Source organism: Naegleria gruberi (genome assembly GCF_000004985.1).
Source record: "Naegleria gruberi genomic scaffold NAEGRscaffold_13, whole genome shotgun sequence".
NCBI lineage: Eukaryota > Heterolobosea > Eutetramitea > Acrasida > Naegleriidae > Naegleria > Naegleria gruberi.
This window is the reverse complement of record NW_003163314.1, coordinates 212,791-235,361: the sequence shown is the minus strand read 5'-3', so window position 1 is coordinate 235,361 and position 22,571 is coordinate 212,791. Positions and strand designations below refer to the sequence as shown.

The 22,571-nt window shown below is 32.5% G+C and overlaps 11 protein-coding genes across 11 annotated transcripts; 2 read left to right on the top strand and 9 right to left on the bottom strand.

Annotated features, from left to right (window-relative positions):
* Positions 1–227: 227 nt before the first annotated feature.
* On the bottom strand, positions 228–2,111 carry NAEGRDRAFT_621 (uncharacterized protein; the record flags this gene model as incomplete). The annotated part of the gene is made up of 1 exon (XM_002679425.1): positions 228–2,111. A coding segment is annotated over one exon (1,884 nt), but the record flags the coding sequence as incomplete, so codon positions are not given.
* A 2,001-nt stretch (positions 2,112–4,112) lies between these two features.
* Positions 4,113–5,098, top strand: NAEGRDRAFT_65227 (uncharacterized protein; the record flags this gene model as incomplete). The annotated part of the gene is made up of 2 exons (XM_002679532.1): positions 4,113–4,620; positions 4,668–5,098. 2 exons carry the CDS (start codon positions 4,113–4,115, stop codon positions 5,096–5,098), a joined length of 939 nt encoding a protein of 312 aa, XP_002679578.1.
* A 121-nt stretch (positions 5,099–5,219) lies between these two features.
* On the bottom strand, positions 5,220–5,603 carry NAEGRDRAFT_65226 (uncharacterized protein; the record flags this gene model as incomplete). Its single annotated transcript, XM_002679424.1, has 1 exon — positions 5,220–5,603. The coding sequence occupies one exon, from the start codon at positions 5,601–5,603 to the stop codon at positions 5,220–5,222; it is 384 nt and encodes a 127-aa protein (XP_002679470.1).
* A 900-nt stretch (positions 5,604–6,503) lies between these two features.
* On the bottom strand, positions 6,504–6,797 carry NAEGRDRAFT_5207 (uncharacterized protein; the record flags this gene model as incomplete). The annotated part of the gene is made up of 1 exon (XM_002679423.1): positions 6,504–6,797. A coding segment is annotated over one exon (294 nt), but the record flags the coding sequence as incomplete, so codon positions are not given.
* A 3,009-nt stretch (positions 6,798–9,806) lies between these two features.
* Positions 9,807–10,949, bottom strand: NAEGRDRAFT_65224 (uncharacterized protein; the record flags this gene model as incomplete). The annotated part of the gene is made up of 1 exon (XM_002679422.1): positions 9,807–10,949. One exon carries the CDS (start codon positions 10,947–10,949, stop codon positions 9,807–9,809), a length of 1,143 nt encoding a protein of 380 aa, XP_002679468.1.
* Positions 10,950–11,380: 431 nt separating this feature from the next.
* Positions 11,381–16,002, bottom strand: NAEGRDRAFT_47557 (uncharacterized protein; the record flags this gene model as incomplete). Its single annotated transcript, XM_002679421.1, has 4 exons — positions 11,381–12,243; positions 12,448–13,419; positions 13,640–13,973; positions 14,638–16,002. The coding sequence occupies 4 exons, from the start codon at positions 16,000–16,002 to the stop codon at positions 11,381–11,383; spliced, it is 3,534 nt and encodes a 1,177-aa protein (XP_002679467.1).
* Positions 16,003–16,815: 813 nt separating this feature from the next.
* NAEGRDRAFT_79019 (fascin domain-containing protein) lies at positions 16,816–17,814 on the top strand (the record flags this gene model as incomplete). Its single annotated transcript, XM_002679531.1, has 3 exons — positions 16,816–16,872; positions 16,916–17,064; positions 17,106–17,814. The coding sequence occupies 3 exons, from the start codon at positions 16,816–16,818 to the stop codon at positions 17,773–17,775; spliced, it is 876 nt and encodes a 291-aa protein (XP_002679577.1). The 3' UTR covers positions 17,776–17,814.
* A 703-nt stretch (positions 17,815–18,517) lies between these two features.
* Positions 18,518–18,868, bottom strand: NAEGRDRAFT_65220 (uncharacterized protein; the record flags this gene model as incomplete). The annotated part of the gene is made up of 1 exon (XM_002679420.1): positions 18,518–18,868. The coding sequence occupies one exon, from the start codon at positions 18,866–18,868 to the stop codon at positions 18,518–18,520; it is 351 nt and encodes a 116-aa protein (XP_002679466.1).
* A 243-nt stretch (positions 18,869–19,111) lies between these two features.
* NAEGRDRAFT_65219 (uncharacterized protein) lies at positions 19,112–19,825 on the bottom strand (the record flags this gene model as incomplete). The annotated part of the gene is made up of 1 exon (XM_002679419.1): positions 19,112–19,825. The coding sequence occupies one exon, from the start codon at positions 19,823–19,825 to the stop codon at positions 19,112–19,114; it is 714 nt and encodes a 237-aa protein (XP_002679465.1).
* Positions 19,826–20,190: 365 nt separating this feature from the next.
* NAEGRDRAFT_5608 (uncharacterized protein) lies at positions 20,191–20,484 on the bottom strand (the record flags this gene model as incomplete). Its single annotated transcript, XM_002679418.1, has 1 exon — positions 20,191–20,484. A coding segment is annotated over one exon (294 nt), but the record flags the coding sequence as incomplete, so codon positions are not given.
* A 104-nt stretch (positions 20,485–20,588) lies between these two features.
* On the bottom strand, positions 20,589–22,382 carry NAEGRDRAFT_79018 (coatomer delta subunit; the record flags this gene model as incomplete). The annotated part of the gene is made up of 2 exons (XM_002679417.1): positions 20,589–22,044; positions 22,116–22,382. 2 exons carry the CDS (start codon positions 22,380–22,382, stop codon positions 20,635–20,637), a joined length of 1,677 nt encoding a protein of 558 aa, XP_002679463.1. The 3' UTR covers positions 20,589–20,634.
* Between the last annotated feature and the right edge of the window lie 189 nt (positions 22,383–22,571).

Genomic DNA, 22,571 nt, shown 5'->3' with positions numbered 1-22,571 from the left:
AAATATTTCAAAATATTTTTTATTCGAATTTAAATAAATTAGGGTTTTTACTGTACATTTTGAGATATTTACTTCTTTTCATTTCCAAGAATTGAAGAAATACCTTGTGTTCTCATGTAGAAGAGTTGTCTCAAACTTTCCAAGTCTTGTTCGTCAACAGGAACAGAAGCTGGCAAACTCTTATGATGTTCCTTTTCTTCTTGTTTAGAATGTTTTTCATTGACAAAACGATGGAGAGCTTCATAAGCAAGCAATGTCACACCAAATTGTGGACTGCTTCTTAAAACTCTTGGGACAGTACCCTTGAAGAAAGCTGTTGGACCTTCTTCCTTCATGATTGTCTTGGCACAGTGAGCAATACCTCTATATTGAGTTTGACCAGCTCTAGCTTCAACTTGTAATCTGGTCTTAATGACATCGAAAGGAGTTACTGAAGCAGCAGAAACACCACCAGCAATTGAACCAGCAATAAACAAATTGCCACCACTTGTTGCAGTTTCACCTTCCTTTCTGAATTCTTCCTTCAAGAAGGCATAAAGTGGGAAGTAAATACCAGAGAATGGGATATCACGAGCAAAACAGGCAGAAGCACCCTTATATAAACCCTTTAAACCTAATTCTTTACAGATTTGAATGGCACCTTTTGGAGCAATTCCTTCAGTTCTGGCCAATTCTCCTTGAACTTGCAATCTAATCTTGACAATTTCAATTGGGTTAGTGAAAACAACTTGAGAAGCACCAGCACCACAACCAGCCAAAACTTCCAATGGGAAATAGATTTCATCACCTTCCTTTCCGAACAAATCACGCAATGTATCATTGGTTGCCAACTTGATGGCCTTTTCTGGTGAGACACCAATCAATTGTGGAATTAAACCTCTATAGAAACCCTTAATACCTTCATAGTGATAGATTTGTCTAAAACAATCAATACTGTTCTTATAAATGATTTGATTTGGAGCAGGAGTTCCAGCATTACCAAGAAGCTTTCTTTGATTTTGCATACGTGTCTTGACCATATCAATTGGGAAGACAGCAAAAGCACCAATAGCTCCTGAAATACCACCATACAAGGTCTTTGTGGCAATTTTAACAACTCCGTTCAAAAATCTTTCTCCGAAAGTCATTTCTGTCATACCATCTGGTGTCACTTCATCTCTACTCCAACTATCCAAAATGTGTTGTCTTCTATTATTGTTTTCATCCATAACACGAATAAATTCTTCATAATCTTGCTTATATAAAACTCCTTCTTCTGGCTTAGTGGCAAACATGTTGAAAATAATATCAATTTCCATTGGGCTGAGGACAATACCTGTCACACGTCTAGCAGCAGTGGAAAATGATTCCTTGGTGATCATACCACCTTCTCTGTTACCCAAACCTCTAATGGATTGAGCAATAGAGTTCAAATTACTAATAACTCTATTGTAAGCATCAAATTCGGCATATGAAATCTTTGTTGATTCTGGGATTTTACCAATATTTTCCTTAACTCTTTGTGGAAGATTAATTGAATATTGAGTAATGAGAGTGGCAAATTGAGAACCGGAAATGAAACCCTTTCCTGTGGCATCAAGTTTTTGGAATTCTTGTCTTCTGAGTTCTTCATTCATTAATTTCATGAATTGTGAGAATTGATTAAAACTCAGAGAACCAGTACCATCACGACCAAAGAATCTGTGCATTAAGTCACAATCGAAATCAAAGTCAATACCTCTTTGATTACTCAATTTCATTGCCTTCTTGAATTCATCCTTACTGATAGCACCATCCTTGTTCAAATCAAACATTTTAAATAAGAGATGGAATTCACTTTCAGGTGTTGTGAGCATTTTGAAGAGGAACAAGTATTCTGGGAAGGTAATTTTACCAGACATACCAGAATCTGCTGCTTTAAACAATAAATCCAAGTTACTTGAGGTCATTGTTTGCTTTTGTTGTTGTTGCACTTCTTCTTGAGTGAAAGGAATGTTTCTTTGTGTGATTGATTTGACAAAATCTTCTGGTGTCATTATTGGTTCACCAAAAGTATCCTTCGATGAAGCAAATCTATTAAAGATTGCTTTCAGTCTCTTTTGTTGCTTTCTATCAATGTTACGAGCAGAAATTTGTTGTTGTTTTTGTTGTTCGGTGAGTGATGGATTATTCAAAATATCACTGTCTGGACTTTCCTTTTCTTGTGCTTCCAAAGCTTGAACGAATGGAAGAGCAAATTGTTGCTTCCAAGCAAGAGGTAATTGCCAATTGCTACTAATAGTGTTGTTATTTGGGAGACTCATCTATTTAAATTGCAATTATTATTATTAATAGTATTGCAATTTATAGATTAATATATTGTGTTATGCAGTGAATATTGTGGTGTTTGTGGATGGACAACATTCAATATGAATACAATTTCACATACAAAACATGACAATATTATCAATCCATAGGTTCCATACAAGTATTACGACAAGTGCATACAACGAACAAATCATCAACCATTACAAAAATGATCAAATCATGAATAGACTCATTAAATATACACTCTCCACCACTCAAATACATACCTTTTGTACAATCTATTCTACAAGTTTAATATACTATTACTTTAATAGTTGAGTTGGGTTGATAATAAATAAATGAATGATGGAACTATTGATACAATATCCCTCAAAAGAGACAAAATGATGAATGTGGATGGGTTTAGGGATTTTTTTTTAAGATTCTGAGTGATGGTCCTTCCCGAAGGAAAATGTTTTTTCTTGTTGTGCTCTCCTAGTTATTGAGTGCGATGGAAAATTTTCATCATCATGCATTTCACCTCTAATTGTTGTGCGGTTTAGCAATTATCATAATTTACAGCTACAAAGGAGCAGTAACAAAACGAGAGATTATGCCAAACATGCGACTCTTTCCATATTATAAATTTCCGGTTTTTGACTTGTTGTAAACTCTAGGCAATAGTTGATTTGACAAGTTTTAAAGGGTGTGTGTTTTCCTCTGGTTGCATTGACCAGAATCATTGTTTCACTACATTGTCATTCAATCAATTTAATAGCCGCGCAGATAAACGTATGGAATTAAGGAAAAATTGGGTAATGAGTACAAAACTGTCTAGGAATCATTATCTACTGTAAGAATATTGTTATGAATTAAACAAGTGGATAACAGTGAAGTGAATGAATTTAACACTTTCACTAATAGGCCTGCATGATGTTCTTAACAAACAACAAGCTTACACAAAAATTAACTTCATTAGACATCTTTCCTCAAAAGATGATACTTCTTTAACTGGACCTGAGGAGAACACAAGATTGCAAAACATCGGAGCAAGCAATTTCCTTATTTTCTCTCATCACAAAAAATAAATAAAATATTCGTGATGAGCAGAAAAATTCATGATGAGCCAAATATTGCAAAAGATTGTAGCTCAAGTAAAACATGAAAAAGGAGTTTAATAACGATGGGATAACCATTCTTGTACCTATTCAACAGATCTGTATTGTGAATTTGCTGTTTTTGATTTTTTGAATGTTCAAATGATGATCTGAAGAATATTCACCGAATGTTAACTCTCTTCCACTATAGAAAAGTCAACCCTTATTTTGATTAATTGATTTCACATTATCTTCACACTCTGAACAACCTTCTAAATCTTCACAATCAATTAGAGATGCTTATGATCTAACTTGTAACATAGTTTGAAATGCTGTCCTGGAAATATTAGACTATTCAAAGAACCTGTTGCTGAAATTTTTTATTAGAAATGATCAAACAACTCACAATAATAGTTCCCTCAATTACAGAATTATGCTTATTAATACAAATTGCTTACACTTTCCACAATTGAAACTAAATACGGCGCACAAATAACTTACATAACCAAATCTTTTCAGAATTAACTGTAAACTATTCGAAACTTCAAAATGTGTCATTTTTGCTTTCCATTAACAAACTTCATTTCCTGTTTCAGGCTCATTAAATTTTGGTGGTACCAACTTTCTGTCATCTGTTAATTTCTGTATTTGGCCAATCACCTTTTCAACACGTTGCGGTTTCGCTCGAGTATTCGATTGTTTAATCAAAAAAAAACGAAAAGACCACCCACCACCAATAACACTTGCAAAATGCATCGAAATAATATTGGATCCATGACCATCACTTTCGTCTGCTTTCTTCTATTAACCATTCTATGTGGACAAAGCAGTCCCTATCAAATTACACAGAATTTCCAACGAGTTATAGACACAGCAGCTTCCAAAGTCGTTGCCAAAACCGAGTGGATCAATGTAATCGAAACTACTTTCCTCCTCGGTGTGCCAACTTGTTCATCCTCGTCATCTCTTTCCTATCCTTCATCATTTAACATTTCAAGAAATTATTTGGTATTTTGTTATGATAAAGGAGCTCTGGATCCTTGGCCAGTCATCTACACTAAATTCTCTCAAATGATTGTGGAGGAAATTGTTTCACAATATCCAGCATTGAAATTGACAGCTAATGTTACAGAGATTGACATTAATCAGTTGGGATATTTTCCAGCATTGCAAAATGCAGTTAATTTGGGAGTTTGTGATGTTGCTGTAGCATCAACTCATTATAGTGATTCAAGAGGTGCCAATGCTCATTTTCAATGTAGGTTTTGTTTTAAAAATATTTATGGAATTACTAATTTTGGAAAGGTGCTTATGGATATAGTTATTCTGGAATTTTAAGAACTGAATTGGAGAATACCACATATATTGTAACATCTGAAAAGGATTTAAATCAAGCTGGATTAATTATTGCAGTAGCCAACACTTCAACTTTTGATGCCTACGTGACAGCTAATTGTCCAAAGGCAACAATTATTCGTTTGGATGAATATAAAGATGCATGGGCAATGATTCTATCAAAGAAGATACACGTCTTATTGGGTGATGGTTCTGATTTATTTTTCTGGTTGTCCAAAAATAGAAATAATTGCTCTTCTTGTGCTGTGAAATTATATGGGGATAGATTTAATTATGGATCATTTATTACTAATTTAATTGCAATTTCTGGAAGTGTTTCTATCACCATTTCATCAATTGGATTGATTTTCTGCATGTTATTTATGCTATTCATGATTTAATTTTTAAGAACTAGTCAACTAAGAGTAAACAATGATACATTTCACTAAAATAGTTTCAAGATTTTATTTGAAAAACTCAAAAACTTCACAAATTCTCAAACTCTATATTACTTTCAATCATTTAACACCATCTAACACCACCAACACAACCACCATATCCACCATAACCACCATAACCACCATAATAAGGAACACCATAACCTCCATAACCACCATAGAATGGCATTGAGTAAGCACTTCCATAGTTAGTACCATAATTTGTTGGGCCAACATATGAAGATCCATAACTTGAGTAAGGACTTGAGTTGACTGCATTAATTTGATTCAAATAGGATTGAGTATTTTGAGCATATTGATTGTAATTTCCACCAGTGACACCATAGTTAGAACCAGCTCCTCCATATGAACCATAATTGGTACCATAATTGTTGCTGTATTGACAGTTGACCAAGCAAGCAGATAAGACAAGGAGAGCAAGAATGCAGACAGAAACGATTTTGTTCATTTTGTTTTTTGTTGTTGTTTCGAATAGGAAAGATTTCGTTGAGTATTTAAATGATTTCGAATAGAAATGCAGGTGCTATTAGCTTGTTTTCTAAATGGATAAACTCTTGATTTGGATTTCATTCATGGATTTTCTATTTAAAAGGTGATTTAAAGATGAGTTTTTTTTTGGAAACTAGACTATTTTAGCATTGTAAGCAAACTATCTGATCAGATTATTCAGTTCTTCAAGTTCTTGTAATACAGTTGTAATATTTGGTCTCTTGGTTGCATCAGTTGACCAACCTTGTTGAACCAATGCAAAGAATCGATTTACAAATTGAACAATATTCGAATTGTGAATCTGTTCAGGCATGTATCTTTCAATCCACTCTCTAATCTGCTCATCTGTTCTGAATGGAATCAATGGTCTCATTCCCTTCACCACAAAATAAGGAATATTAAACGAATTCATACTCAACATTTCATTTTCCTCTTTTGATAACTGAAATAGTGGAGTTAATTTTCCTACCGATGGTGAATAAGGAATAATTTCAAAGAAAACTTCCCACATAATTACGGAGAAACTAAAGATATCAATTTTGGTGGCAGTTTGTTTGCTTGCCTTATTAGTCAAAGTAGGTCCTTCAATTACTTCATTTGGACAATAGATTAAGGTACCTAAATTAGTGGTCATGGCTGTTTGTTGGACAGTTGCATTGGACACAGTTCTTGAAATACCAAAATCACAAATCTTTGCTTGATTCTTTTCTTCCAATAGGATATTACCAGGTTTCTTCCAATAGAGAAAAAACAATGTTAATTGCGAAATTGTGAAACTAATATTACATACCAAATCACGATGAACAACTGTTGGTGTTAATCCATGAAGATATTCAATTCCTCTTGCTGTCGCTATCAATATTGACATTTTCTTTTGAATTGACATTGACACCTCTCCAATCCTTGACTTGTACAGAGCTTTATCCAATGATCCCTTTTCAACAAACTCTGTAATCATATACTTGGCATCATCTGACATACAAATACCATAAAATGTAACAATATTATCATGTCTTAATGAACTTAGAAGGGAAACTTCCTGTTCAAATTCTTCATCTTGATCGTTTGATTTCAGTAATTTGATGGCAACATCAATTTTCTTCCATAATTTACCAAGATAAATTATGCCTAATCCACCTTCTGCTAACTTTTTGATAATATCAATGCTTTCGATTGGAATGACAAAGGATGGAGTGGCCATACTCTTTTCTGCGCTACCATTTTCGATTAATGGAACCGAAAGGTCACTATTTGTACTATATTTCGAATAGTGAGTGGTACCAGATGAAGGATCTGAATTGAAAATGATCTTCTTGTCTATAATTCTCTGTTCAAGACTCTTCTCAGCTCTTTGTTTCGTCTTGAGAATTGAAATTTGTGTAAGTGTGAATCGAATAGCATAAACTGACAATCCTCCCAAAATTGCTCCTACAATTAAGAATAAAATTCCAATTGGAATAGTCAGTCCAAGAACTAGTGAAAGATCTAAACTATTATCACTCACACATTGATAGACCAGATTAGAATAGGCAACATTCTTTTGTAGAATAAACTTTTTTGGGCATGGAAACATTTCGAATTGGAAACTAGCTGAAAATTTTTGATCTTCTGAATAAACTGAGAAATTAAATTGAGAAACAATTGGCATTTCAGTAGTTAATGAATAAGGAGTCAAGACAAGTGACTTTCTGTCAACATTTGAATAATTCAAAAAAGGAAGCATGTTAGGAAATTGATCAATAACCACATATTGAGATGCAATATCAATCTCCCTTCCAAATATATTCTCCACATAGAATGCAATATCAATCGGTTGACCAGGATAAACTTTGTTAGTGCTAACCTTTACAATTCTAAAAATGGCGGGACTAGATGAGAAACTATATTCATTTCCCTCTGTTTGATTAATAAAAGTTCTAACATATGATAAAGGAGCTTGAAAATTCACAGCATAAATATCATTTCCAGTTTTGGTTGCAAAATTTCCCTCAAATTTACAATCTTGCACAAAAGTTGGAGTTTTTTGTGAGAGAGAAATTGGTAAATTGAGTCCCATTAGGATTGCTCCTCCTTTTCCTGCATAATTTCTCACAAATACAGATCCATAAATCCTAAATGAAAATCTTGGTTCTGTGAAAATGGCAAGAGCACCTCCAGTTCCAATAATTCGATTCCAAAGTTGTTGTGAAAAAACAATATTCGAATCCAATTCTAAATAATTTCCAATTGACTTGTTTTCTTCAAAGTATGATTCAATAAGGCAATCTCTACAATGCTCAGCAATAGTAAGAGCACCTCCAGTGACCACTGCTTGATTTCTAATAAATTTGTTTCCTGTAACAACACAATTGACCACAGTATTAATGCAAACAGCTCCACCAACTCTTTCACATGTGTTATTAAGGAATAAATTATCCTTAATCAAAACAGTCGCCTTTTCTAATAATGATTCTGCTTGATAATTATCCAAATGTAGGGCACCACCTGAAGCAAGTGATCGACCATTCATGAATGTATTATTCGAAACTTCAACATTCAAATAATCATCAATAAATACTGGACCAGATCTAGTTCCAAAATTTCCATCAAAATAAGAATTCTCAATCTTAATACTATCACAACTATAAATGAAAATTGGACTTAAAAAGGAAGTTCTAACATCCAATACATAATTATTCAAAAATCTTAAATTGGAAATGACAATTTTCTTAACAGTTTTAGCAGAAAGCCATTGACTGGAATATTGAACTGTTGTATCAATAATTTTGGCACTTTCTCCTCTGTCAATGTTGACAGCTGACTGAAAATACTTATAGTTTTGAAAGGAACTACTTTCCATTGTGAATGATTTAAATTCTCTAATGTGGATGTTGAATGTAGGTCCAGTAGAAATGAAATTCTTGAAACTGATAGAGTTTACATTGTTAGAAGAGAATAATCCATCACCAGGCATTTGAACATTCGAAAGTTGAATGGATTCCATATTATTGAATGAGAGGGCACTAACTCCATCACATCTAATATTCTCTATAAGCCCATTCTTTGCATTTCCAATTAAAAAAACACCATTCCATGTGGAAATATTAGAAAGGTACAAGTTTCGAATAGTTCTGTTCGAAGCAACGTAATTGGGACATTCTTGGAGTTGATAATAAGTCATAAATCCACCATCTGTTATCAAACAATTAACAACTGTCAATGAAATAGAAGAACATGAATTAAACACCACTCCAATCAACGAAAGTTGACTAAACAACACTTTTGAAATATCCAAACGAGGTTCAATGAAATTCAACTCTCCATACCCTTTCGTACATGTCAATGTAGAAACCCCATTTCCAATAAAACTCAATTCATAATCAATATTATCATTAAATGTTGTGTTTAAATTGTAACCACAAAAATTGTGTTCATCATTTAACATGAAGAAAGTTAATTGAATGGTGAGTGTGGAGGTGTTGGAGGTGGAAATTTGGTGTTGAATTAGAATGTAACTATCCGAAGCAAAATAATTGAGAGCATCTTGTACTGTAGTGCATGGATTTGATGAATTTCCACATTCGAATGAATTAGTATTCGAAACATGAAGCGAATCAATGTAAAATGTCTTTGTTAACTGTTGTCCATGTGCAAGTGCTGGCAACCACAACATTGTTATCCAAGCAGCAATCATTAGAATAAATAAACAGTTGCGAAACTCCCTTGTTACTAATTGACCATCGTGATCAACGTGTGAAAATTTCCTCCCCATATACGCGAAATCCAACAAGTGTTTCATTCTATTTTTTTATAATATCTGGGATTGAAAGTTTACAGAATTTTGTGAGCCCAAGATTTTAAAGGGTTATTGTTTGTTTGTTTAAAGGTCGACTAATTTAGTTTACTGGGGACCAAGTAGTTGTACGATCAAAAAATCAATTCCAGTAGATGAATTATCATCTTCCATGTTGTAATCAGAATAATAAACAGTTTAATCAAGATTGTTTTGATACATTGTAACCTTCAATATCGAGTCAGTTGAATCATTTGGCTCATTTGCTTATTCAGAGTCAGTGTTATTTCAAAGTTCAGTTAAATGCTCCTACACGCCTGTGCTGATAACATAACTAGTAAGATTGTTTTTAAAAAGATTCTAGTTCAAAAGGAAATTCAGAGGAGAAATTTACAACCATCTTTGTAATCCAAAGAAGAAGGCAACTTCCAATATTACACCAATTGTAACAATAAAGCATCCCAACCAAATACTCTTTTTAAAAGCATGATAACAGAAACTTCCAGGTATGTAGCAAACACTCTCAAAGAAAGTATAAAAAGCACAATAATAACCCAAATAGGAAAACCAAATAAACCAATCATCTTGAATGGTTTCTCTCAAAAGAACTACTCCTTGGTATCTGATTAATAATTGTGGAATGATATTCATTATCATGACTGAATATAAAAGAAGGAGAAATGGTAATCTCACTAATACGGCAGTTTTCTTATTTTTCTCATATTGATAATTATATTTGGATTCTGCTGCATAGAAACTACCAATGAATGGACTCATTATTGGAGTTCCTGTAATGATCGTAACGGGACAGAGGTATAAAGTGGCCAATTCAAACTTTCTGAAAATGAGAAACTTCTTTCGAATAAGAAAACTTGTCATGTTGTGGAGAACGAACTTTGATACTGGGAATATCAATGAAAAAACTGCTGCAACAATGATATCCAAATATAGAAAGGAAAGTATTAAGGTGTGTTCTTCAATTTCTTCAATTTGATAAGGAACCAATTGAAAATAATTTCTCTCCTTTACAAGAATAGGTCTCTTTCTGTATGCTTCATTTACAATGCATCTTCCAATGAACACACAAAGAGTTGAGAAGAGAGTTGCCAAAATGAATGAGAAGAAACCGTACGATTCTGATTCGTTGAAAAGTATTCTCGCCTTTTTTCTCTCTAGATGTGGAAGTGCAAACAATTGGAACAAGAAATCTTTCAAATACTTAACAGCCAGCCTCAAGTAAAATTTCACATCCTTTCTTGTTACTGGACTTTCCTCAAGTTTAGGTTTAGGTTTGTTCATGAATCGTCCTCTCAAAAAGAATCCAGGAATCAAATGAGGAATCATCACAAGAGAAAGCAAGTATGAACATCTCCACCAAGACAATTGTTTTGAAAATTGGAAAATATGCAATTGAGCTCTCTCACACAGAAACCAAACTGGACTATTATAGGCATTTACGTCACTACAGAAGAAAACATCTACTTCACTGTATGGTAGATGATTCCTGTGTTGATATATTAAATAATCAACCATATGAGTTGCGTAATATCTGAACAGTTTTAATAAGTGAACTGTTGGATTTGAACAAACTTACTTTTTCCTATACGAATCTCGAATTCCTATTAATGTAAAGACAAGATATTTCCAACCCAAATATTTAAACGAATGTCCGAGAGTATATCCAATTATTTCTCTCTTCTGTTCAACTGTTTTTACAATTATCAATCCACATAATGAATGTAATAACAATCCACGTATTAGAATGTTGGTAAATATGTAGAAAATTCCAAGTATTGGTCCATGAATTGATAAAATTGCTTTTGATAATTCAATTCTATGATGGTGCCATTCTTGTGATTGAATAAACTCAAACTTGATTCCTTCTTTTTCTCTTTCAGATATGAATCGAATCAACTTTTCGTAATTTTTCATATTTAGAAATTATATAAATTTAGTGTTTATCGTTATTTCTTTTCTATGAATCCACACAACAAAACGGCATCAATTTCATACCAACTATAATTCTTCGATGTATCTATATCGAGACGTAAGTATTTGTACTTTCTTTGCATGACATTCTTTGGATCAGATATTGGAATGACATTGATTCTTGATTGTGCAGGAAGGAGGTGAGCAACTGGTTCATGTTCAAAGATTACATCTTGTTCCTTTTGAGATTCTGTGACAGCAGTTACCATAACAAGAGCACCTGGGTTATATGTCTCATAAACACGAATTTCAGTAATGAATGTTGGGTTATAGAATTCCAATTCCAAAAATTCCTTAGAGTTCTTTGATGGTTTTGGAGCCCAAGCTGTTTTAATATCGCCATAATCTGGGTAGGTGTTCGAAGGGCCGATAACATTAGTTGCTGGCCAACCGTTATATTCTGATGAGAAACCAATTAATCTATAAGCCCACTGGGATGTATAGTGCAAATTATCATTATTAATTATCAAATCCCAGATGTAACTAGTTTCTTTCAAATGTTGATAGATTGGATCATCATTCAATGTTCCATTATCTCTCTCCTCTCTGAATCTGTTTCTAACATCCACATAAACACGTTCAATATTCTTCATTAAATAGTTGGTACAGAATTCAGAAATTTCTTGATATGAGAATTGAACGGCCAATCCTAGGATTTCCATTACATTAGTTTCAGATAAATTCTCCTTGATGACTGATGCACTCACAGAAGAATCAAGTAAATATTGATTTTGTGCAACGTAGAGTGGAATGGCTTCTTCTGGTGTAATTTCTCCCTTTTCAAGGATTCCACAATAGATAAACTTGATCATCTTTAAGAAAATTTCATATTTCACATCTGGAATATCGATTTCATTGATGTTATCAGAAGAGAATCTGAAAGGGTTCTCAGTAACATTTCCCCAATTGAACATTGTCTTTTACATTTGTTAATCTTCATATTTTCAAAAACTTACCTTAAAATAAGCACACCTTGCCTTAAGAATGGAAGAGTGAGTATAAATACATGGTCTACTCGATGGAGTCAAAGGATCATCCTCACCTGACAATGAAAATACGATCTTGATATCAGGAGCAGCTCTTCTATCATAATTTTCACCTTTTGTGCAAGCCTCTTCAAATACAGCTCTCATATCCTCATATAAATCATTGACAGAGAGGGTGGAAGCAAGTTGGTTGAAAATGGATATTGTTACATGTTGTCTGAATTTTTCATCAATCAATGATGAAATTTCAATAGTTTGAGTACAAGCTTCCTTCAAAGTTTCAATTCCAAATGCATTTGAAATTTGTAATATTTCTCTAACGAAATCTTCAGAGGAAGTATAATCATTTTCTTCACTTTCTTTAAACATGGATGGAGAAAGGAATAGTGATCCAGAATAGAGATAATTAATAATGCTATTTGCTGCTGACTCTGTGATGGAGAATGAATTTGAACTTGGTGACATGTCCGTAATTTCATCCTCACTCTTTACAATGTACTTATCGAGTATGCTAGAATTGTGGAATCTATATCTCAATAAAAATTCATGAACATAATACAATTTTGGTGATACAATATACAATGGGTTTTCTGGAGTTGATGCAAGCATCTTCTTTTTGATTGGGAGCTTGAGTGAGACACAATCAGTTGATGGTTCATTAATAAATAGTGTCTTTAAATCCTCAACATATTCCTTACTTTGATGATGAACTGCTGTTGAAACTGGTGCCATAGCATCAACAACTTCCGAATCACAAATGATACCAAACATTCTAATAGCATCAATTTCACTCCAAGATTCACTGTCAGTTGTGTCCATTTCAATTTTGATAATCTTTGTAACACAACAATATTTCTTAATTGGAGGAACGAAAATTCTTGATTCCTTAGCAAGACTTGACTGTTGTGGATTACCTTGATATAATACAATCCAATCTTCAGGTTTGGAAGTTACTTGATTCTTTCTAATAGAATTTCCATCATTATCAACCTGACCAGAGTCAACTTCTTCAATACTATACGATTTACCTGCTGGAAGACATGAAATCTTAACAATAGCACCACAATTATATGTTTCATAAATATGTAAACCTCCAATCAGAGCATAATTATCAAATTCAACAATTAAATGTTCATGAGAACCACTTGCAGATTGTGGAGCCCAACACGTGGTCATATCTCCATACTATTTGTGTTGATCTCCCTAGCTTCTAGCAAATACTTACTTTTGGAAAAGAATTAGACTCACCAATAATATTGGTAGCAGTCCAACTTGGCGAATATTGTGATGAATATTCTAAAACTTCTTTAACCCATTGCCCAATTTCAAATGGAGCTGTTGCAATCTTCCCCTCTACAGCCAATCTCATCTCTTCGACTTGTACATCCTCCATGCCATATTCTTCCTCAGCATTCGGATCGTAATTATCAGCAACAAATGATGTTATTGATTCTTCCAAATGATGTTGATCAACATCAACAGCTATTCTACTACTTCCGATCGAACCAGAAAGCGAATTACTTCCTGCTGTTTGCTTGTTGCCCATTTTTTTCTTTTTTTTAAAGATGAACTTTTCCTTTTTCTTAAAGGTTCACCAGCAGTAAAGAACTTGGAAATGTAAATCTAAATTTTACAAGAGTTTCATGATTGTAAAGTAATTTATTTAAATGGACTAGTTGGAATTAACTTTTTTATTTGATTTTCCTTGTGCTTGCTGTGACTGCTGGTTCAGTTTCTGGATTCATGACTGAGAGAATGTCTCCTAAACGTTTCGTCAGTAATTTGAACTTTTTTGAATCATTGTCTTCGAGTTGTGAAGTGTATTTGAATGGATGTTGAGCATGACTTCTTAAATGAATGAAAGATGGCACAACTCCATACATGGATTTGACCAATACCACAAAATATAACCTAGAACCACTCAACACTAGATCATCATATTGAAATTGAGATGTGAAAAGGACATTATCATTGTAATAAAACGTAATGAGCTTGGTAGTGGTATCAACGTGAACTCCAACTCTATCTCCACACTATTATTGTCAAAATTAATATTAACTTCAATATCATTTACTTACTAGATATCTTCGAATAGCTTTAAAAAATTATAAACATCATTAAATGATTATAATACTTACCAATTATTTGTTTTCCATCTTCATTGCTATAATAACTTCCATTCTTTAGATTGAAATTAGTCTAAATTAAGGTAAATTTCAATTGAAATGATTCCAAAAATTACATACCACTGTTTCTTTTTTAAGATCTATTGGTAAATCCTTTTTGTGGTGCTGCTTAATTGTCTTGATTTGATTATTTGTCATTATTGCAACAACAATACCTGGAATATTATAATTAACATAGTCAATTCTGTCTTCCAAATCACTTCTAATTGTAATCTCAAAATAATTATGACTCTTAGCAAATCTTCTATCAATTCCTCTCAATTGAATAGGTTGTTTACAAATAATTGGATAATAATATCTAGATAAATTAGGGAAAATATAACAAACACTAGCATCTTCTGAATAACCAATCACAGGTTCTCCCTTCTCATTACAAATTCTATGTTTGATATTATGATAGGAATGAAAAAGTGAGGTTGACTTAGTTCTCTTATGACTTTTTTGTTTAGCAATTGAAGGAGAAGGAGGTTTCAATGTTTGATTAATGACCAATGTTGGAATTGCCTGAGTATTAACACTTTTAATAGCAGCATCAAATGTTGAAACTGAATCTTCATCCTCATTCACTTCATCATTTTCTTCATCATCACAATCATTCCCATCATTGCCTATAATTGGAGTAGTGGCACTATGTGGAGCTCTCTTCCTCTCAAATTCATCATCGTCATCACTTGAATGATCAATAACTGATAATCCTCTTTCAATAAATCTTGTCGTTATAATAGTGCTACCAACTGTTTCATTATTTGATTCAAAATCCAAATCAATTTCACTTTCATCATCCAATAAAACACTTGATGAGTATTCATCGGCATCATCTTCATCCAATTCCTTATCATCATCATCATTATCATTATCAATAACACTTCCGATAGCTCCAACACCACCACTTCCAACACCACTACTACTACTTCCTCCTCCGATAATATTATCAAAAGGAGTAATAGTAGCATTGGTGGGTGTTTTACTTTTCGTATACTTTTTCTTCTCAATTTTAAAACACTTTCTTCTTCCTCTCAACAAGATTGACAAATCAATTAAACTAAAATACTCAACTTCCATCTCCAATTGTTCCATCAAACAAACATCATTAAAAGGAAGTGAAAATTTGTCAATATTTCCCTCTGCTCTCAAATAATCCAAAACATATGAAAATACTTTTCCATTCCGATCAATGAAAATATTTCCACGTTCATCTTTGGAAAAATCAAAATTTAAACAAGTTTCGGAAAACATGATGGATAACAAGTGATCTTTTCCATTGATTTTCCTTGATAGTGTTTCCTTAAATGTTGTATATAAGAAACCTCCAACATTTAGTGTAATGACTTGAGAGTTATTGTCGTTGGATTGACGATGGAAAGATTGATTTAATTTTTGAAGGATGGTTTCTCTTCTGTTGAGTGGATGGTTGGGTGAATCCATTTTTTTTAATGATGTTTTCTATTCGAATCAAGAATCGGTTTCGAATAATGGTTCGAAACTCAAATGTAATGATTTCTCTTCTTTAGATATCAAATCATAAATTGATCAGTTTCATCATATAATTTAACTGCATACTGATTATTGGTTTCATTGACCATGATTAGTTGATCCTTGTTCAATTCTTTCTACAGGTTATCATTAAGAGTTAATTTGTTTTTTTGAATAGTGAAAAAACATTTGGAAGAAACTTGTGGAATGACAATTTTTACGGCATTCAAATTGTGCAAGAATCAACTCTTTTCCAGTTTGAAAAAACTCAATATTAAGGTTTCCTTACCAGAGGATGACATGTCTCGTAGTATGGCTTATCCGTTCAAATCTCAATCATGGAAATATCTTGACACTGACTTTATTCCTGGTTTTTCTTCAGATCATCACAATTTGAAACATTCACAATTCTGAGCGATGATGTGAGGAAGATGATCATGCAAACAATTCAGAGAAGTACTGATAAATTCGTAGTAGTGAGATTTTTGATTGAGTAAGCCAAACAGTTCGTTTACTTGTCTAATGCTTGTCATTTACTGTAAAGTCTCATTAAATTCTAAAATTGTGAGAAAAATAATTTTATGGCAACAATCAAAAACAGAAAACTGCCAATTTCACGAACCTTTCGTTTCTTTTCCTCAACAAGAAATGGAAATTGATGAGAGAAACCCTCCAAGAGTCACATTTTCCTTGTTGTAATGTTTCGAGCTGACAAAATAAATCGGTGCACTTTCTCACACAATAAAAAAACAAACAAAACTAAACATGCAATTCTGGGTTCAAGACGCTCAACCAAAGTGGTTACCTGAAGGTTTCCAAATTGTAAGTTATTAGCCGTTGTTGTCTCGCTTTCTAATTATTAAAGCCATCTGAAATGATGAATCAAGTTCAACAATTAACACAAGAAGCAGAGAATGCCTATTATCAAGTTGACTTGGATCGTAATGGGTTCTTGAGAAGAAGAGAATTCAAGAAGGCAATGAAGAGATTGGGTATTAACAAGTACGAAGCAAAGTAAGTTTTCACATATATTGTTATAATAATCAAAATCTTAGGCATATGTTAATCTTAGTTGACCAAGAACGTCTCAAGGTTGTCAGTATTAAAAACTACGTCAATGCTTATCTCTTTATCAAGAGTGGTGGTTTGAATCATGTTCACATCGATTATCAAGGTCCAATTACAACTGGTGTTGACAAGAGAGATCATTTACACAACATTCAATCCAAGTTAATCACAGTTGACTTTAACACTCTCTTTAATAATCAAAGATCTGCAAAGGTCACTTCCTCATTCATCACTCAAAATGCTTTCCAAAGAGTTCCACGTGGTATTGAAGTCTGGTTAATCATCTACTTGAAGGCATCGAATGGAATGTACTTGTGTTCTGAGAATGGTAAAGTTGTTGCCAATCGTCCAGTTGCAAGTATTTGGGAAACTTTCACATTTTACAATAACAGCGATTGGGGAAATGGTTTCCTTCGTGCCTTTAAAACCTATTGGAATACTTATTTGTGTTGCGAACAGAATAATACCATTGCTGATAATAGAACTGCAATTGGTCCTTGGGAAAAGTTTGAAGCTGTTCCTGCTGTTGGTGGTTATGCTTTCAAATCATGGACAGGTCAGTATCTTTCTGCTGATGCTTCTGGAAATGTTTCATTTGCAAGCTCAATTGGAACAAACGAATCTTGGACAATGCAAATTATTGGATCAAGTCCATAGATTTCTAATAAAACAAATAAGTATCTAATTAGATTTCATAAATTCCTTTATCATTAATCCAAAATTATTCCGTATACTTTATAAAATCATTTCATATTTCAGGGTAAAATTATTGGCATAATTGTAAAACTCTTTAAATTTCTCTTCTGATAATGGTTTTTGAGAGAACATTGGTGTTGCAAGAATGAAAATGATCTTACAAAACTCTCAAAATAGATTTTATTAAATTTCAAGTTTGGTCAATTGTTTTAATTGAAACAAATATTCAATGCCTTCATCACCAATATTATTTTTTCGAATATCAAGATGTGTCAATTGTTTTAATTCCTTAAAATGTTTTACTCCCTCATCACTAATATTATTGTCAGAAATATTAAGATGAGTTAATTGTTTTAATTCTTTAAAATATTTAACACCCTCATCACTAATATTATTAGAACCAATATTAAGATATGTTAATTGTTTCAATTCTCCAATGTATTGAGCACCATCAATACCAATACTATTATCAGAAATATTAAGATTTGTTAATTGTTTCAATTCACTAATATATTTAGCTCCTTCAATACCAATATTATTATAACTGATATCAAGATGGTTTAATTGTTTTAATTGACTACTAATATATTTAACTCCTTCAATATCAATCCATGCACAATTAATATTAAGATATGTTAATTGTTTCAATTCACTTATATATTGGGCACCTTCATTACCAATAGCATTGCTAGAAATATCAAGACTAGTTAATTGTTTTAATTGACCACTGATATTTAGCGTCTTCACTATCAATGTTATTATTAGAAATATTGAGTCTTATTAATTGTTTCAATTGACAAATTAATTTTAAATCACCAAACAATGTAACTTTAACAATTTCTAATGATGAAATATTTTGTAAAAATTCTCCATTCAATTCAAGTTTGTTATTACATTTACACGAAAGATGATAACATGTTGATAATATAATATTATACCACTGTTTAGAAATTAATGAACAATTCATGATTAGAAATTTAAAATCATCAAAGAAAGATAGAATTTCATTAACAATATCATCAGACAAAATAATTGATGAATTATGTTGTTCCATTTTTTTACACTGTTCTTTACTGGGTTCAAAACTGAACTGGGTGGTGTTATGACATTCCTGAGGGAAGATTGTCATAATTACGACCCTTATCAAGACACACCCAACCTCACCATAAATAATACAAATCCAATTACCACTAATATTAAGATTTGTTAATTGGTTCCATTCACTTATATATTAAATAATAATAAAAACAAATAAGCATCTAATTCGGTCATAAATTCCTTTATCATTGATCCAAAATTATTCCGTATACTTTGTAAAATCATTTCTATTTTCGTATTTCAGTGTAAAATTATTGGCATAATTGTAAAACTCTTTAAATTTCTCTTCTGATAATGGTTTTTGAGAGAGAGGACAATTTTTATCCAAAGATGACAATACATCAACCAAATCCAAAGAAACATATTCCCATAGCATGGTTTCAAAATTGTAGGCAAACACTGGCTCTGAAATAATTGAATATAATTTTTCACATTCCTCTCTAGAAATTGAATATCTAGAAATTAATTGTTCCACTTTCTCTTCAACCTGAGGAACGCTCGAATCCAAGAACGGTTCAGTAATATCTGACCACAGATCAATAGACTGCCTTGTATATATTGGAATGTTTGTTTTTTTCAAATCCTCAATATTAAAATCACATCTCATAAAGAGAATTTCATTATTATGTGTTCTAATCTCTGCATGATTTGAATCATCAAGAATAAATTCACGAATTGCTTGAAATGGAACAATTGAATTTCCTCTTCCTACACTACTCAGTGCAAATGGATATTCCTTAAACAGAATACCATCCTGATTAATTTGAACTGAAATATTGAAATATGAATCATCAGCAGCATCACTGGAAGGAGAAGTAGTAGATTTTAAATTATTACTTTTCGAAAATTGTCTTGTTGCTGATAAATTATTTTCCAAATAATTAATTGATGATGGATTATTATTTCCTAACATTCCTATTATTGTTTTAATATTTCCGTTCAATGTTCTGGTTTGGCCACCAAACTTGCTAATTCTCTTATGATTAACAAAGCCTTTTTTTATGAACATTTTACTTTCTCTCTTAAACTATTCTTATTTATAATTATGTACACAATGTTCACCAATCCGTGATTTTGTTTCTTCCTATTAGCTATTTTTTAATATGATGATGAACAATATTTAAAATTGTTTTATTGTAATTTACTAACAAGGAATTTAATCAGGTAAAAACAAGCAATGAATAATATGACAATAACAATTGGATTTTTGAGTGGAGATCCTCTCATTTGTTTGAAATCTTCATCAGTGAGAACTCTTTCAACGTTTTGAGGAAGTCCCAAATGTTTGATTATTAAAGATTCTACTCCATATAAATTGGCTCCAACCATTGTATCTAATAATTTACCATTTCTATATATTTTGAATGTTGGCATGGCACTAATTCCTTCTTGATGAGCTATTTCGCCTTGTTCATCAACATCCACAACTAGGAATTTTACATTTTCATATTGTTTAGAAGCTGCAAGTTTATGGAAGAGTGGTTTTGAAGCCTGACAAGGAGGGCACCACACTGCTTTATAGTCCACAACTACTAATTGATCATTTCCGATAATTTCATTGAATGATTGGAGTGAAGTTGCTGCTAGATGATCGTTTTGAGTCATTTTTTATCTTGTTTGAGTATTGAGGAGTGATTGTTGAGCATAAAAAAGGAGAATTGATAAAACTGCGAAATAGATTTTTACAGAGATTACATTAATTTATTCAAAATTTCATAACATTTAAACAATCTTATATTCAGCAACAGTCAAAGATTTCTCTACAGAATATCGTTGTTCAGAAGAATCAGTTACAGATAAAACATCTCTAATTTCAGTTCCTGACATTGAGTATTCAGAGGTGAATGAAACATCAACAGGGAAGAAGCTTGATTCATCAGCTCTCTCATTAATTACAAATTCAATGCTACCACTAGCACATGAAGAATCAATTAAATCGAATGACCAAATGAACTTTCCATTCTTTTGATCAACTCTATAAGTACCAACATCAGCACTTTCAACTGATACTTCCTTTGTTGGAATTGGTACAGAAATTGTTACATTTTGGAGTTCTGCACTGGTGTCTTGCAAATTATATTCGATACTGACTGTAGTTTCACCACCAGAAGGGTTTGGCCAACAATTTACAGTAAAAGGTAAAACAGATTCATCAAAGTTTCCTTGTGAACGCCATGTTAAAATCTTGAGAGGATTACCTGTTGGGAATGGTTTATCAGTTCTCTTCAAAGCAAGAGTACGTTGATCACTAAATTCCTTCTTATCAATATTTGGATGTATTTTAGAAACAAAACCATCCTTCAAATCATTTACAAGTCTAACTTTGATAAAACCGTTTCCAGTTTCGTTAATTGCCAAGTGCATTTCACCCTTAACATCCAAACTATTTAATCCACCTTCTCTATTTGTTTCAACTTGTAAAGTTTCCTTAACTTGTAAGTGAATATCTTCAACCTTAACTTTCTTTTGTTGTTCAGCAACAGATTCAATCTTTGTTGAAACTGGTACTGATGTATTTTCAGCAATAGTTGGAGTAATATCTCCCTTAGAAACAAGATCATTCAATAAAGAATGAGAACCTTTCTTACTATTTGGTCTGTTCAAAATCATTTGTTTAAGACTGCTTGGTTTAGATTGTTCCTTAAGTTTTCTATCGGATGTATTTTGTGCTGGTAAGCCTCCTGATGATGATGACGAAGATGAAGTAACATTAGAGGATGTTTCACGAGATCCTGATCCAATACCAGAATACTTTCCTTGATTTGATGGTGGAACATAAACATCTGTTGGTCTTGAACCTCCACTTGAACCGATACCTCTATCTGCACTTGAAATACCACCAGTACGAATTCCTCCATTATTTGCAATTTGCATAGCAATTTCTGTTGCCTTCATTGTAGCATGTGATTGGGCATTTTCGATTTGTCTTTGTTTGATAGCTTCTTGGAGATTTTCTTCTTGTGAATCCATTTTAAGAATATCTTTAACTTGACCCAATGATACAGATTCTCTATAACCTAATGATACAATTTCATCAAAAGCAAACATTAAATCGAAAGCATTTTCACTAATAATTTCTTCACCAATACCTGTTCCAGAGTTTCTTTGATTGGAGAAACAAATATCTTTAATCTAATTCCGCAAATAAATTGAAAGTTAATCAATGTTGTTGTTGTTTGTTGTATAAATAATATCTTACATACAATTCTAGAGAATAATTGTAAAGTTTCCAAATCTTCAACAATATTACTAGTTTTTGTAGTGATCAAAACGAGGAATAATTGATCCAATGATTGATATACATATCTAACAGAGTCTGTTTCAACAAAGGTGTGTTGGGACTTTGGATCCATCAATTTTGGGAAAGCACTCAACAAACCCTCCAATCTAACTCTGCTAATATCACGGAATTGTCTAGCGATGAGAGGCTTGCCAGCCTTTGAAATAACACTGACAGAAATAATGACCATTCTTTGTGTATTTTAATTGATGATGAAGTGTTGTGCCGGCAATAATTGTTCTTCTCCACAAAAACAACAATATTTTTTTCTGATGATTTGCCAACACAGCTATGACAAAGCAGATGATTAAAATAAAAATATTAATAATAAAATTATTATTAATCAAATTTTAATTCCAACTGAATGATGGATAAGATT